Source organism: Bombus huntii, chromosome 9 (assembly GCF_024542735.1).
Source record: "Bombus huntii isolate Logan2020A chromosome 9, iyBomHunt1.1, whole genome shotgun sequence".
NCBI lineage: Eukaryota > Metazoa > Arthropoda > Insecta > Hymenoptera > Apidae > Bombus > Bombus huntii.
The window spans coordinates 11190471-11207878 of NC_066246.1; the positions used below are offsets into that span (position 1 = coordinate 11190471).

A 17408-nucleotide genomic window follows, 5' to 3' on the forward strand; every position below is an offset into this window, starting at 1 on the left:
ATATCGAAGTACGCGTGAAATGTATAATTCCAGGACTGAAATCTTTATGGTAGTACTACAATTTCCTTGGCCTTGAAACACGACTCGCATCTCCGGGTAGCCCCAGAATAATTACGCTCCTCACGGACAACCGTCTCGAATCGTTCTTGTAGTCATCAGTCTCTTTCGCAGAGCAAACATTAAGCGGCAGCCGCCGCAACGAAACGTTTGCACCTACGAATTTCATTTGCCCTCGACATCAACTCCCTCGCGTCTTCCACCGCTATCCCGGCTATAATAAGCCGTTCTATCTACCTAAGCTAATCCTAACGCTAAAGGTTGTACTTCCAAGCGAAGTGTAACTTCCAAGCAATTTCCTGGGATGGGAAAGTTTCGAGGTTGGCTGACTTGTCGGATGAACACCGACTAGAACGGTTCAAATAAACTCGCTTCGTGGCTGGCCCTACCACCAGGCAGCTGCCATCGGTCAATGTGCAATACGCTTTGACAAGTACAACAAGTGGCGGATGCTTCGCGGTGGTCGGCGAGACGGTGGAAAAAAGAGACGTTAAGCTATCGACTGGAAGAGGGGAAAGAACGTGCCGCAATCTGAAAGGTATCGTCGATCACAAGGGACACCGAGGGAAAAAGATTAGTTCGTTTCACGACGGGAAAAACGTCGAACGATTAACGATTAACGATTTTACGACATTCTATTAGGTTGTAACATGGGGAATGTTTTCCAACGATTTTTGATGATTTGTGTTTCACTGTTTCTCTTTTCCTTTTTTTTCTTTTTGAAAAGGGTGTACTTATAGAAAAAAACTGTCAAAAACTAGAAATTATACCTTTGTGAAAAAGGAAAATCTCAGCTTTAAAATGATATACATCTGCAACAATGGAAATATTTATGGAGAAAAGGGAAGATTGAGAAAATTTATATAATTAAATTGTATATTTCAGATGTTACAATTCAATCTGTTAGATTGCGAAGGAATACTTCGTAATAATTTTATGTTCATCGGCGTCTGATTTCGGTGTATATATAAATAAATCTAAGATGTTATATCGATTCGAATTTATTTTTCGAATTGTAATTAGACATACATATTGAGATTTCCCCCCTCACAAAGATATGCATAATACCTCTATTTATACAATATAAACAATTTCTTTCTCTTAAGCGAATTTCATTGTTACAGAAATCTAATATTCTTTTCCATTTAATTTCTCACTTACTTAGCCATGTATAATAACGACTCGATTCTCACTAGCAATGATCTAAACCTACACATCCCAAGAACAATCAACGCCTCTCATCAACCTTTCCCAAACTCTCCATCTAAACCTCGCCAATGTCCTATGAAAAACTTTCGTCCATCTTAATCACCAATAAAATCACCATCGAAACCGCAACAGGAGGGTACGGTCACGCGAAATATCCACGAGAAGTATAATTGTGTGTAGCAGTAGCAAATATGAAAAGAAAACAGAAGCGAAGAAGACGCGGCGTGGTTCGCAAGGCTACGACAAGGTAAAGTCAACTAACTATCCGGCCTCGAAGAGAAACAGAACAGAGTAGCTAAGCAGAATCTCGAGGCAGGATAGCCAGGAAGAGCTAGGTTGTAGCCGAGGCGAGGCGAGTTCGAGTAGGGATGGGGCAAGGCAAAGCGCATTGGCGAGGCAACGCTAAAGCAACGGGCCCAAAGACGTCGGGACTCGAGCTGGCTCTGGTGGCGCGTTCACCTCCCGCTCGAACGCAGTACGCTTCGGACTCTCGCGCAGGCGAGATTGCACCAATCCGCTCGGTCGATCCGGCGACCACGTGCGCTCCGAACGTTCCACGGGAACCGGCTGTGTTTTGGTGACGGGACCGGGCCACTAGGCCACGTGTTTTTCGCTGGCTTCTTACATCTGACAGAACTAAAGAAAGTTCTTTAACGGATACGCGTGTTCTTTGAGGTTTCTAGGATTCGTAAGTGGAACAAGGACGAGGAGGGTTAAGATATATCGTAATTATGATCCAATTTCTGGATGTTTCGATCATGTATGAAATGGACAGATTGCAGTTAAGAACGCAATAGAGTTATCGAGATTATAAATAGACATGATTATTGAGGATCTGCGGTTGTGTTAATTTGTCGAGCGAAGGATGTACGTAGAGGTGTGGTTGCTATGGTGTAATAGGAATCGCGAGGATGGAATTCGATCGAGGAACGATATAATTCGCGATTAAGAGTACACGTGGATCGGAACGTCTCTGCGATGGTTCAATTTAATCGGGAATTAATTCGATCGATCTGGATAACTATGGATCGTGAGAAGAAGAGATACTAGTTCTAGCTCTGTCCCTATCATAGTGTGACGAATAAGTGGAAAAAAGAGGATGTGGAAGTGTAGATAAGGGGAGTAAGATGTTCCGTCCAGAAGCAAAAGGTGAATTTTATAAACTGGAACGCTCCGCGAGCTCCGCCCCGCTGTTTCATTAAAGCAATTCGCTACTGTGAATACGGAATACGTTTTTACTGGGTGGTCGTCTGAAGCAATGAACGATTGAAAAAAAGACTTGACGAGTCCAAGTTTAGATTTATTTTATCCATGTCGAGCGGCTATACACTGGTCGGTTCATTAGACTATGAAGAGCGGAAGTGACGTTATACTATATCCATCGACATCGTGTTCGAACGTCAAGCTGATCGAGAAAGGAGACGTTCGATAAAAACAAGACGGAAAACGTCTAGTCGAGTGGCCAGATAGAAACACGAATATTACAATCCTCTTAAAGTCTTAATGCTTCGTTAACTAACAATAAGTAAAGCTCAGTACATATAGAGACCCATATCTATCCATTCGAACGGGAAATTTTACTCGTCGTAAACGAACGTTGATCGAGAGATCTGTTCTCACGGTTCGAATTAACAGAAAGGTGTCGAGAACTTGGAGCCTGGTTCAAGCGACAAAGAAACGCAATCTCATCACCGATCATCATTCCACGATCATCGTTCCGAGGCGAAACTGAACGTGATGGCGAATGAATTTGGAATGGTCACGCTAGCGTGAATCGATATGAGAGATACGCGCCGATCCGTCGACACCATTGTTCGGTAACGATGGTCTTATGGATGGATCCATTGATTCGTGATCCGTGTTACAAATAGGCCGAGAAAGAACTAGACGTAGAACACGAGGGAAAAAAGAGCTATCAAGGAAACAAGAGGAGAAGAAGGAAGGAAAAGAGGCGAGCAAAGCGTACGAACCGACCGGGAGCAGGATTGACGGGATGCAGAAGAAACGGTGGTGCACAAAAAACGCTTAAAGCGACAGAGATACCGGGTTAATTAGATTATCGACGGTCCCAGGGAGTTGCTCTCTGAAAGAGCTACCAGCACGACCATACATGGTCCACCGGCCTACGAAGAAGCTGGAGCGTCGCGTGGGAGGTCGTGTAGCTTCCACGCTCGTTTTTACGTAGCTCGGGAAGACGGATTCGTGTGCTCACCTTGGAACCCACACGTCGGCCGCGATTATTAAACAGGCTGGTTGCGCGTCTCGTTTGCGAGTACCGGTCTGTCGATTTGCTGGCAAACGACTTTTCCGAGAAGGCCAGCCATCACTGATCGTCCTTTGAGTTGGTTTCACGGTTACGCGCGATGATCGCCGATCTCCAAGATTTCAAAAGCAAAACGAGTTCGTTTTATTGCTCGATGATATCGATCGAGGTTGCAGGAGGGTACGCCAATCAGACATCTGCAAAGGAAGAAGATCGCGAAGAAAAGAGAAAGAAGGTTCCGTCATCGACTTGAGAAATCGTCGAAAGTTCGTCGATCAGTGGTCAAGAATAACTAGTCGTGAAAGCCGAATCGCGTGCCAACTTTCAATCTCGGCGCCGAATGCCCGCTACGCACGCCAAGATCGCGTTTAAAGCGGCGTCCGCATCCTATAAATCCAGATTTCCGCGATTCCAGTGAACCAGTCAGCGGCTGGCCGCGTATATATGTCGCGCGGCTTCTCTGCTAGATCATTAGACCCGCGTGGAGGAGCATTAAGAACGATGAAAGTGTAGCGGAGCGTGTTATGCAAAACAGTCGACGGAACCAGAAAAGCCTGATCCCGCTGATCGATCCGCTCTGCCGTCGCTACGAATTCGAAGCGATCTCTGGGAATGCGTCACGCTATCGCGGATCGATTTCAATCCTACTATCGATCTACCGAAGATTACGCAACTTCGAAACTTGAATCAGGCTTATGCAACGGTACATCCACTTTGCGATCATAGCAGTCATTGGTATCAACGATGAGACTGGTTAACGACGAAAAAATGATTCTCAATACTTCCTAGTTCTTTATCAACAACTTTCATCGTCGTCATCGTGCGATAGTCTTTACCAGGGCTAGTCGTTGGTTCTTTACGAACTTTAATCTCTTCAGGAAGATTCCTCAGCCTGGGATTCTTGAGAATTGAATTGCAAATCGCGGTTAAATATGGATCGATTCAAGGGCGTTTCGAGGCTCGCGCGGTGATCGAAAGTCGAGCGGCGGCGCTCGACCGATCACGCGGGACTACGGACGGGAGCAAATATGTCGGTCGCAGGAACCAGGAGGCTATGCAGAGTAGGCCTAGTCGCCGTGCTGGTCACCGCGTTGTGCGTGTTGACTCTGCTTGATTCGCCGCCACAACTCCCGGATCCACCAGCGGATCCTCCTCCTACGCCTGGTAAGCAATTTTCTCCGTTGCTGCGCTCCTTCGCCTCCAGCAGCGCGCGACCCTTGCCCTTTCGTTATCGCTGAACGGTTCGCAGCCCGTACCCACTAACGCGCCTTTGCCACCTAACAATGCCTATTTTTTCTCTGTTTCTTTCTATCTCCTTTTTTATTCGGTTGTTTCATGCTAGGCGATTAGACACCGCTGATTTTGTCCCTTTCGAATCCTTGCGAGGGATTTTAGTTAAGTTTCGCGTTGAGTAAACTTGTGAATAGGTATCTGTGAGAGTAGGTCGAAGAATAAAAAGTTCTTAAATTTAAACGCCATATTCATGGAAATTTTACTTTCCTTTTACTTTTACTTTTCTAAGAATACTTATTGACATTTCAGTCTTAAATTAATCAGACGTCTTAAGTATAAGAAAAAAAGTAGTAGTTAAGAAAATTAAATTTTCGATTCAGTCTTGACATCTCTGAGATATTTTTAGAATCGTTGTTCTAAAATGTAATTATATCTAATTAAATATATTTTGTGAAGTAAAAATATGTACAAAAGTATACCTAGTAATTAGCGAATATCCAATTAAAGGATAAGGAACGGCGTCTGATCTTATTGGAATATTTTATGTAGCAAACTAAACATCCTCTTTGCCTTATTTTGAAAGCAATATTTCACGAGACACGGAGCTAAGTGAATTCCGCCATGCAAGAATCTCGAATTTATTTTCCTAGCATGAAAGCCCTCTGAGTCAAAGATCATCGATAACAGCTTCTTTAAATATGCAAATGTGCAACTTTTATCTTCTCCTATATCTAAGTATTTGCATATCAAAGCTGTGCAAAGTGCAAGTACCTTGATCTGGGACCATGAGAAATTTATAAGTTTCCTGATGGGTTGATCGCTGCTTTTCAAAATGTGTCATAAATTTCCTGAGCGTGTCCGTCAAATATCGATACATCTTTCTTTCGAAGAACTTTACGAGAGCGAACAATTTTTAGCGAGACCAAGATAAAAGAGCAAGAATAATAATCATATATCTACATCTATGAGGAAGTCTATATTCTTCTATAGTAGCACTAGGAATTTTTTGATCTGCATAATATTTAACAAGATAACTTTAAGATTCCTCTGCAGGAATATGACAGATGCAGTAACTCACGAAATTGTTCGAACACTTGTAAAATTTTTTTCAGAATGTATTATGTATTTTACGGCATTTTGAAATATTATTAGCATTATTACTTGTAAAAAATATACGATATAGTATACAAATATGAATTTGCATAAATATACTATCTATGTTCGGATAAGACATGACTATCATGATTACGTTGGCAAAATTTATTGTTTAATGTTTATAAATAGCGTTTTGAATAAATATAACTAAAAATCAAGAAATAATTTTAGACTCTTGGTAAATTCGGTTTTAAAAAACACGAAGATACAAAGGTTATGTGATGTTAAATTATATTAAATTCCTACTACATAGTATACCCAAGCCAGGGTAATTATTCACCATCTTTATGAAATCGTAAAGTTTATAGTACCGGTCGTAATTCAAGAGAAAGGTATTTCTGGCTGACGCAACGAAAATGGAGCTCCGGACAAAAGTAAAAGTGACGAAATGCTCGAGTCCTTTCGCTGACACAGCGATTGATACGCTACAAGAAGATTCTACAATCGCAAAAGCCATTCCCATGTGTTAGGATAGCCTCGTTCCAAGTTTAGTAGGAGATTTGTGTTTTACTGTTCGCACTACTTCCTACTAGTGAATACTTTCCTAGCGCTTGGCTCTAGCCGACAAAGAATAGAAAAATTCCACACGTGCCTTCAACCGTCCATTAATTCATAGTTCGAACGATTATGCTTAATTGTGTCAATTTTAACGAGCCCGCTGTTTCTCTTTGAGTAACGTGTTAGATTTCCTTCAAATAAGTTGTTCGGCCAGCAATTCGATGTAAATCGAACGTTTCATTTTATACTCTACAGGCTTGCATAAGAGGAATCTCGGTGAAGATAAAAGTAAATTTTCTATTATGATTCATGACCAATGTAGCTGAATAATCAGAAGATCTCTTGCTACAGATTTGCAGTTCTGTTTCGGTACAGTGGATTGAAATTTTCCTTTATCCATGAATAAGGGAAAGAATAGTTCCAGAGAGATTTTCTAAGCCTAAATTGGCAGATTTGAACTTCAATTTAATATCGGTATATAATTTCAGGTGCTTTTTAAAAAATTCTATATCTTATCTTCTGTTTAATTTTTTCAAATAATTCAAAATTTCAGAATTCACTCACAATTAATTGTGTAAAATGATTCAAAGTCCTAAATCAACTACCAACAATTTAAACTAATTTTTAAGTGGTGAAATAATAATCTTACAATGAAGATCACTGGGAAATTGTAACTTCAAGACTACATAATTAACAAACGATAAATCAAATATGATGACTGATATAACACGTTAAAACATTCACCATTCATCGCATCGACACCTACTCTAAACTTTAAAATCAGATTTCAGATCAGAAATCAGATCGGATAATCCAAACTTCGTCTTTCAAATTAATTAAACCCAAAGCCGAACAACTATCATCTCCAAGCACCAGCACGTACTAATTCCCTGAGAAAACCGTCGAAATCGAGTCGAGTGGAATGGCGTACAAAAAGCTCGCCCCTTGAGGGCCGTAAATCAACCGCGGTGCGGTGACACAGGCTTATCGTGGACACAAATCTTTACACGGTTCCTTGGCGGTAGCGACTTCATTAGGTGACATAATTTACAGCTCGATTCATCTACCGATTGCCTCCTCTTCCACGTAACACCCTCTTTCTTCTCGTTCTCCAACTATTTCACCTCTGCGAGTTACTGGAAAATGTGAGCCTCGAAGCCTCTTCTCTTCATAGTTCTTCGACCGTCGTCGGTTCATTCTCATATTTCTGTCGGTTACCGTGTAGCAGAATTCGCTTTCTCGTAAAACTAGCGAACCGTGGCGTCTCCGAGAGAAAGCAGGAAGCAAAGTTGCTAAAGGGCAGGCTTGGATGGTACGCGGCATCAGCGTAATACGCAGTCGTTGGGTCAAGGGTAGACACAACTTTTAACGATTGTACAGTGACTGTACACTGTACATAGTAGGATGCATAAGCTGGGATATCAGTGAGAGAGAGAGAGAGAGAGAGAGGAACAAACAGAGACAGAGATGGAGACAGAGACAGAAACAGATAAACAGACAGAAAGCGTGATCGAAACATTCGCACACCGATCGCACGCCGAAGGGCATGGATTTAATTGGTCGGCCAAGCTGCTTTAATTCGAGAATTAACGGAAGATGGATATTTTATGTGCACAGGTGTGAGATGCTTTGGGAGTACAGATTTATGCTAGGTTGAAGAAGTGATAGGGCTAGAAGAAAGGAGTGAAATATTAACGGTAAACGTGCCTTTCACGTATCGTGCCTCTTGGGCTTAACGGTCGTGATTAATTCGGGAATCATTGTAATGAGAGTATCTTTGTTTGCTTAGCAGTTGTCAGTGCTTATTTTGCTGAAGTAATAGTTTTAGTTTTGGAAAGTATTTACGGAGGTGGCTTAATTTGGTCGAATCTAAGACAAGTTTTTCTCAAGAACTTGATATAAATGAGAAAAGCATTCGTTTTAAAAAATGGGATTTAAATATAGAAACTCGGGTTTTGACTCGAACAACTAGTTTCATATTTGAAAAGCCGCATTCGAATTTAAACTTGAAAATGAATCTAAATCTAAATAATTAAATTCAAATATGAAAAATTACATGTATGTTTAAATAAAAATTCAAATATAAATGTCAAATTAATATGTAAGAAGCAAGTTGTATAAAAATTCATTCTACAACTAACAGTTAACGAACGCTTTAAACACTGATTATAAACGGTCACGTACGATTGACAACCGGCTAGTTTCTATTTACGTTTCGTCGTGCGTGAACAAATGACATATCTCACTATTGAATCCATTAAACGAATCGATCGTGATGGCAGAAAATGGAATAAAAGTACGATCAGGGTAGCCAGTGGTCATGACTCCTGGTCATTCGTGACGTTTACGCAAAACGAGTTTCCCTTCGATATACGTTAAAGCATATTTGCTATTACAGAGCAATTAACCAAAAGAGCAATTGAAATTCTATATAGGTAGCTAATCGATGCTTATCGGAGGTCAGTGACGTGTTTCGAAATCGCTTAGAACAGGAATTAGAGAGAAATTACCGAGAATTTATGGAAATAACAATTTAAATGTAGCACGATCGTTTACTGACACGTAAACGTATTCACGACGTACAGCGTCCGGCCTCGCTCGATGACGTAATACTTCCGTCCGGTAAAAGATCGTCGAGGTGTCTAGGCTTCCTTTCTATTCGCAGGGAACGATGACACTATCATAGCTACACGATTGATAATAAAGGAAATTGTTAATCAACTGTTTACAGGTGCAATATCTTTTAATGTGGGTTTTCCGTTAGTTAGAATTATTTTCACTTGCACAGCGGGAGTGTAGGCTCAATCAATTATTGCTAGCAAAAGCTATAAATTTTAATTAAACAAACTTATTTTACCTCGGTAAATTATTGCGATAAAATTGATTTTCCGCGAATATCACCGGAATATATTCAGTGGAAGAGTTAATAACGCAAGAGTAGTAAATCTTCGTAGGTGAATTAAGTTATCTGAGTTCATGTCAAAGTTTTATTATTCTAAGTTTTCACCAGAACTAAAAAAATTCTGTAATATTTAATTACTTATACGTTTACTACAACAGGTCATTAAAAATTTCATTCAAACATTTGAAATTTAAACAAAAATAATAATTCTAATTGAGGAATGGATACATACTTCTCAAAACTTGAAATAATTCCCCTAAAAGTTTTTAAATATGTATTTTTTCATAAATATCTTAATACTCATAGAAATCAATATTAAGATTAATGCGTGAGTATAACTCATAACCCACGTACACCATTAAAAGATTAAACCAATGTTTAGTATAAACGCTACCTAGAAAAACGAACTTAATTATCTAGCGCGGATACATTCGAGCCTCCGTAAATACTTAAGCGACCATGGTTTATCTTTCACGCGATGTAGCTTTCCATTTAATAACCCGCATCGCGTACGTAGCTCGTATCGAATTAATTAGCCGAAAAGCGTGCGCTACCGCCGCTTCCGCGTTAATGAGCAGAGTGTAGCATGCGTCACGCGACTATCACAATCTCAATCTCCCTGACACATTTTCCAGGTGGCGAACCCCCGGGCACAAGAAGCATCGTGGCTTACTCATGGGCGCGGAGATTGGCACTCGATTACAGACCCTCCAAGGAGTGCGACGGTAATGGAACGTATGGAACGACGTTAAATACGTTCAAGTTAACCGATGAGAAGTGGCTCGAGACAATCCCCGGACAGCTCTTCCTGTACAGCGCCCACTTGGACCTGAGAGTGGCCGGTTACCCAAGCCTCAGGGTGATTGGCGTTAAACGTGGACCTCTACCGACCTCTAGCCTTTTCTGCACCGTCTGGTGAGACATTTTTTCGCGAGCGAGTCAGCCTTTCCATCTTTTCTAGTCACTTCAACCGTTCTTACTTCCGGTATACAGTAAAGCCCTGGTATCGGCGGTTGATCGCGATTCTGCATAATTAAATGGTCACGGTCTAAAAAATTATATGGAAAATTTGTAAATTTCAGCACAGTGGATCTTCAACTCTCCATATTATTACTAGATTGCGGATCTTTATGGAAATTAATGTTTCTATGAACACTAGGGAATAGAACTCTTAAATAGAGATTTCTTTTTTCTATTAAATATTATAATCAGTACTATTGCATTATATTTTATATATTTTTCTATATGTTATGCACGTTCTGTATATTTATACATCTTTAAATCTTCCATAAATGCATAAGTATGCATAAGTAAGTACACAGTCCACAGATGATCCTTTTGACAATTCGGAAATTTCGCCGTGTTTCCAAAGCCATATCGTTTTCATCCTTAAAAGCCTTTTGCTTAAAAGTTGCTAGGATAATACTATATCAAAATAACGAGATAATCCAACGACATATAATAAGATAGGGCTAATCGAGTTCCGCACTCATCATCCATGAACAGTTGCTTTAATCTAACTTCTTGCCTGGTTACTATCAAACTTTCTTTAGACCTTCTTCGAGGGGCAGGCAGCTGTTTCATAATTCGAACGATTATGTAAATTCGGTCACGAAACTAAACTTCCTTCAGTCAAAAAACATTGGCCCCTATCTGAATATTCCGAGATTCAGCACAAATTACTGATTTTGCACGTTCCTCAGACACGGGGAGGAAGATTTCTTTTATTAAAAACACGAGACTTAATAATCTTTGTTTCTGCTCATTTACATGTAAGAAAATATAAGTAGCAAGGATCGTTTAATACAAAAACTTTCTTGAATTAAAGTCGCGATATGTTCTTTGAAATCTATCTAAATATATTGAATATTATCTATATATTATCAAATATATAATCTCTGTTCGTTCAGGTACAAAGAGGAAGAACGTGGCAGAGCTGTCAGCGTGGAGGCACTTGTGTCGACGATTTGGTTGGACGAGTGGGGCGAGACAGTAGATAGCTATGCGGGGATCCTCGTTGGTTGTCAATTACCACCGGATGCAGCGATCGAGCCGTCGAAGGTGTACGTAGGCCTGGAGCCCTGCCACCAGAATGCTAGTCATAGTTTAACGATAAACGGGGAAGACAGGAACGAGGCGAAGGAACGACGCCGTCAGTTCACACTTTGCATCAAGGGTTTGGACTTCGACGAGGACATCTCTCGGAAGATCGTCGCTTTTGTCGAATTCCACCGAATATTAGGTGCCGAGCACTTTTATTTTTACGTGTTCAATGTTCACGAGAACGTGTTGAAGGTGTTGAGGCTGTACGAGCGATCGAACGTGATCAGATGGTTCAATCTGACGTTGCCGGGCGATCTACCGAACGAGAAGATCGCTAGAAGGCGGTTTCTCAGCGAGGACATCTGGATCAAGAGACGTATGGAGCTGATACCCTACAATCACTGCTTCTACGATAATCTTCATCGATCGGAATTCGTGCTGCCCATCGACATCGACGAGGCGATCGTTCCGGCCAGAAGAAAGAACTGGTATGAGCTGTTGCTCGACGAGAGGATCAAGCTTGGAAGAAACTTCAAGGACTTCGCCTCGTATTCAGTTAGAAACGTTTATTTCTTCCCTGAGCTGCAGACCAGAAATCAAACCGACCGCGCTAGCTTCGAGGTCAATTCCACGAATATTCTGCCTGATCTGGATTATCTGGACACAATCAGAACTGCTTGCATCTCGCCAGAAGGTGACTCGGTGAAGAGCTTTGTCTCGACCAGGCGCGCGTTAACGGTGCACAATCATTACGCTCTGACCACACTGAATCCATCTACCAGACGGGCGCACCATTTTGATCCGGAAGACGTGTTAAAGCATCATCATAGAGCCTGTGATGATAGACACTTGGACTGCGAGATTATGATGGGGGACGTTAGGGTCGATGAATCCGCATTGAGGTACGCGGATGAACTTAATCGAAGGATGAGGACGTTTTTCAGCGACTTCAAAGCATTCACGTAGCGGGAAGAATGATGTATATAATAAAATAGAATTAATCGATTGTGATGTATTTTATTGATTCTTCATCTCCTTATTAGAAGAATATGGTGAGTTATATATATTAAAATGTCCTTGAATCTAAAGAGTTCTCTTATCTTATATTTTGGAACTCGTTAAAATGTTTCCTTTAAGCTATTAAGCATTCCAAAACTTATAACATCGACAAGAGTAGGCTCATCGTATCTTTTCCCTGTTGAAATTCTCGAAAATTTTCTTTCGCAATTCTCTGTTTATGCAAAATGAAGATATTTAAAATAACATTGGATACAAGCGGGCACCGTTCCGCGAAATGAAATTTGTATAATTAAAACGGAAGATTACACGAAATCAGGGACACGAACGAGCTATTTCAGCAATGCACCTCCGCATTACCTCTGGGAAATAAGATAAGAAGACAATGCGACGTTTGCAACTTGTAACCTACGTCGTTCTTACAAAGATCAAACGTTCGTTCAAATTTACTTGTAACATGGTAAAAGCAACAATTCATGCCGCTTTGGAGAATATAACTACTATAATTAGAATAAAAAAACTTCGCTTCACTCTTTTGCGAATACTTCGCCGGTACCTCGAATGATATGATAATGAAATGCACTCATGGGAAATTTTCTCCCTGTCTAGCACGTCGCATCACTTTAAGCGCGATGCGCTCAAATTATAACTCTTTGGCTACCAAAACGAGAAAATCTATTCTTTGTTTTCATGAAGAATATCGCGAATTGTATCTATGTTTCATGCTTTTAACGCTGAATTGGCGTTGCTAACCTCCTTTATTGTGTTGTTTTCTTTTCTGCGTGGTGAGAATGGAGAACAAGTCATACTTAAGCAACCTCTTTCACTGGCCAGTCTTTTAATAGTCAAATGTTCTCACAAAGGAATGCAACAGTAGCGTGAACAGTATGAACTAGTACGAGAACGAGTATAACAACAGTATGTGAATGCAAAATCTACTTATATTCTAGTCCTATAGTTCTGAATTAGTGTTGTTTACCTTTTCTATTATACCATATTCTTGCATCTACAGAAAAAACAAATTACATTTGACCAATTTCCACTATTGACTACTCTCTTTATTGAAAAACGTCCCTACGAAAGGTCATGGTATTGTGACCGTGAATGCGAAACCTATCAATATTCCAGTCTTTTAACTCTAAATTCACATTATTATCTTCTTTTATTATTCTTCTTTTATTAAACGGTCTAATCGCGTTTAATCATTTTCTCCTCTTAACCCCTTTGATTGCAAAACCTCTTCATAAAGGTTCACGGCAATATTGCGAACGTAAATACACGCTCAATGCATCTTCATAGACTATTCTCATAATCATTTCCTTTTTATAATTCTTGGTCTAGTTTCTTCGTCTAGTTCTAGTTTTTCTGAGTTGCAATAACATTCTCTGAGGTCAATACCACCTAATGACAAAATTCGCAATCACTTTGTGCCAACCTAATACTTGTCTCCTCTGCCTGCAACTCAGAGAAATTAGAACTAGACCAAGAAACTAGACCAAGAATCATAAAAAGGAAATGATTATGAAAATGGTGGTATTGACAAAATCCGCAATCACCTACCTAACCCCAACCCAATAGTTTGGTATAGAGAGAAACGAGGTGCTTGTCACGGCGTTCGGGGCAGCGTTTACAGTGGTAAACAAGGGTTGAATAGCGCGCTATTCGAAATCCACGGCGCCCACAGCTCTAGATAAATTTTACGACGCGCATAAAGCGACGTGGAAGGACCGGCAAGGTCATAACGAAGTTTAATAGCTCATGAGCAGAGCGTGTCCCACATGCTTGTTAGACAAACATGCAGATAACACGGAATGTTATTTGGAGAAGAGATAAGTGACTTCCAACTGCGAGCTTCCCTCAAATTCTCTCTCGCTTTTCTTATAGAATGTTACACGAGGACTTCCAGCAGAGTTGCTGATCCTTTTAGGTCGATATTCACCGACTAGACTCGGGAGCCGGATATATAAATCCTGTGATATTCAATTAGCGAGATGTTGTAACAACTTTCATGCGCAGAAAGAATATCGAATTTGATAAGAGAACGTCAATTTTGAATGATATCTCTTTTTTGATGGGAGGGAGGTGAAATGATATCGGCCGAAGTGGAGGTTAGAGTCATTTAAATTCGAATCAATAATAAGTAATAATAAATTGAATATTTTGCTGTAATCTTTAATTGTCTTCCATATTTATTAAATTACTACATTTTTAATATTGATCTTGCGAAAATGTTGTGATTTATGTTCTACAAAAATGTAAAACACAAGTAACACAAAAATTTAATTACAGATGTCTTTCAGAAAATAGAAGAATGGTTTTATACATATGTATGCACCAACGTGCACAGTTCGTCGTAGAAACACGCAGAAAATTATGTTCAAAGGAACGGTCATTACTTTGAGCGTTCTTCATGGAAATTCTATCACAAGATCTGGAATACACATAGGGCATGTATGCATGTACGACAAACTTCTGTGATGTTTCCAGCAGATCGTTTCAAAGCAACAACTTTACACGCGCTATAAGTATGGTCCGCATTATCGAGATAAGCGTTATTTACTCTCGTTCCTAGCGTGATGGCGAGTACTAACTAATGATGAAGATGTAGATAAATCCCTAGCGTTCATTCTGCGCCAACGCTTCAATTTAAAGCTGCTTAATGCTTTGATACATAATAAACATTCAATGATACACTACATGTACAATATATTAGAAAATTCAAATTTTATATTTGTTGAAGGGCTTAATGAAAAGCTGATACAAATGACAAAATTTTCATTAATTTGAGGAAGGTATGGATAAATTTAAATTATTACATAAATCTGTATGCTTTCAAGCATCAGAACATTCTACTATACATTCTATCGCTTAAAACTATAAGGACACTTAATTATTTCTTGACAAAATTTATTTTAGTTACCAAATTTTGAATAAATCGGGCTGCAGTGGCTTGTATTTGTTATAGTTATCAATATCTCTCCATAAGAAAATTCTGCAAGTAAATATAAATATTATGCATCGTTTCTCGTTACAGAAGAAAAAAAAACGCTTATACTACTTGTGCATTGAGCCTCTCAATTATCATCTACCATGACAAAGTTACTTAGCAGCCACCATTTTCTTCGAAACGAGCCATTTCACATCGCGATATGCAAATATTCAATATAAATCGCAACGATCCTACACGCCCAGATGCAACGCGTTAACAAACCCGAAATAACCCTCCTCCTATATCGAATCATAATTTACATACCAATTCTCTAGTTTCGTAGTTTTCACTGCATCGGTTTCACCGCTGTCAGATCGACCGCTAAAGCAGACAATGAGACTGAGAGGGTTAACGAAGTAAGCGGAGCCTAGGTGAACGGAACGCATCAAGATCGACCCAGTTCTGGATAATAATAAGTCGCAGCAAGTGGAACGGATCGGCTGGATAAGGTATCGGGACAGTGGTAAGCACGGGACGCCCGCTATGTTGTATGTAGGTAGGGCAGGTAAATCGCACGAGGTACTCGTTCACGCGCACGTTCTCTTAAATTCTGTTCTTAATTTTTTCTCGCCTCCAGATAAGTGTGAACCACCAACGAACTCTATCATCAACCGAGTCCCGGATAATTTATTAAGGATCAAATAATAGTTTATCATAGCTGGACTATTTACTTTTTATGTATTATGGGAAATTTGAAGATGGAGGAATATAGAGAATCTCAGATAACATAAAAAATATATAAAATATTCAAAGTAGTATGTTATACAATATTTAATACATAAAATGCATTAAATTTCCTATCCTACATTTGTTCTTTTAATTCGCAAAATTATAAATTTGCATGAAAATAATGCAAAATATAATTATTGCATAAATAGTAGTTTAACGATAACACTATAAATAGCTCGGTTTCTTTAAATTTCACAAAATTGCGATTTTGCTCGCCTCCGGGTAAATGCGAATCATCACGGAACTGTTCAAACGTCAGCCTAGCCCCGGTTAACCCCTTGACAACGGTATCTCGTAGGAGTCAAGGGTTTTTCATGTACACAACTTGCGTGTGTCAGACGTAAACATTATTTATGTAACATATTGTAATATTGCATTATATGTAGCCTCTAATGAATATAAAGAATAAAATTATTGCAGTTCTACCGGTAATTTTCTAATTTAATCTAATATGGTCAAAGATGTTTTTAATTAAAATACCCCGAAAAGTTATTCCACTCTAGGATGTAAAATAATAAAGTAATTGAACTAAATGAGTATTTTAAATAGTTATTTTTTATCTGCAATACAAATAAAATGCCGAAGCATGGCGAGTACAGAGTATTTTATGGAAATGGACGCACTTATATACATAATGACTTAAAATGATTAGAGATAGAAAAATTTAATAGTGCTGCAATTAAATAGCGTTATATAGTTTAAATTCCTATGCTTATGAGCTTGTCTTGACTATTTTGATATAGGACAGAAATAATTAATTGACAATTGATTTGAAATAATAGCTTTTGTAATAATATAAAAGAAACGCAGAAGAAGCTTGATTACTATATAGTGAACAATAGAATTCCACAGTTGACAGGAACATATTTTATTTCTAAAGTTACTCCAAAAAGAAGAAAATCAAATCTGCAAAAACGGCCAGCTGACTAAACGAGCAAACAAACGGACCTAAGATATTGCTGCCAGGATCGTAATAAATCCGTATGTAAATAAATGCTCTGAAACTTATCACGGAAGAATAGGATCCTAAAACATATCTTTAATTTGGTAACGGAGACTGTTACACGTCTGTGATTTTCCACAATTTTACATGGAATACCTCACGAAAGTATTTGAATATAGTCGTGATAATCAAATCTCATTTAAGTGCTAAGGAGATTTCAAAATGTTCCGTGTAATACAGGCAATATGTTCATTAAAAAACTCTTAAAAATTAATTTGCCTGCTAAGAATTCCTTAGATCGCATTTTTAATATTCTCCTTAAAACTATTCCCACTTTACGCAAAGTTTGGGTCTCGCGAAATCCGTCGTT

General features: G+C 39.3%; 1 protein-coding gene across 1 annotated transcript; it reads left to right on the forward strand.

The window, feature by feature from the left end:
* The first annotated feature begins 1480 nt into the window (after positions 1-1480).
* LOC126869702 (uncharacterized) lies at positions 1481-16732 on the forward strand. Its single transcript, XM_050626576.1, has 3 exons — positions 1481-4693; positions 9953-10232; positions 11228-16732. Exons 1-3 carry the CDS (start codon positions 4558-4560, stop codon positions 12324-12326), a joined length of 1515 nt encoding a protein of 504 aa, XP_050482533.1. The 5' UTR covers positions 1481-4557; the 3' UTR covers positions 12327-16732.
* Positions 16733-17408: the final 676 nt, after the last annotated feature.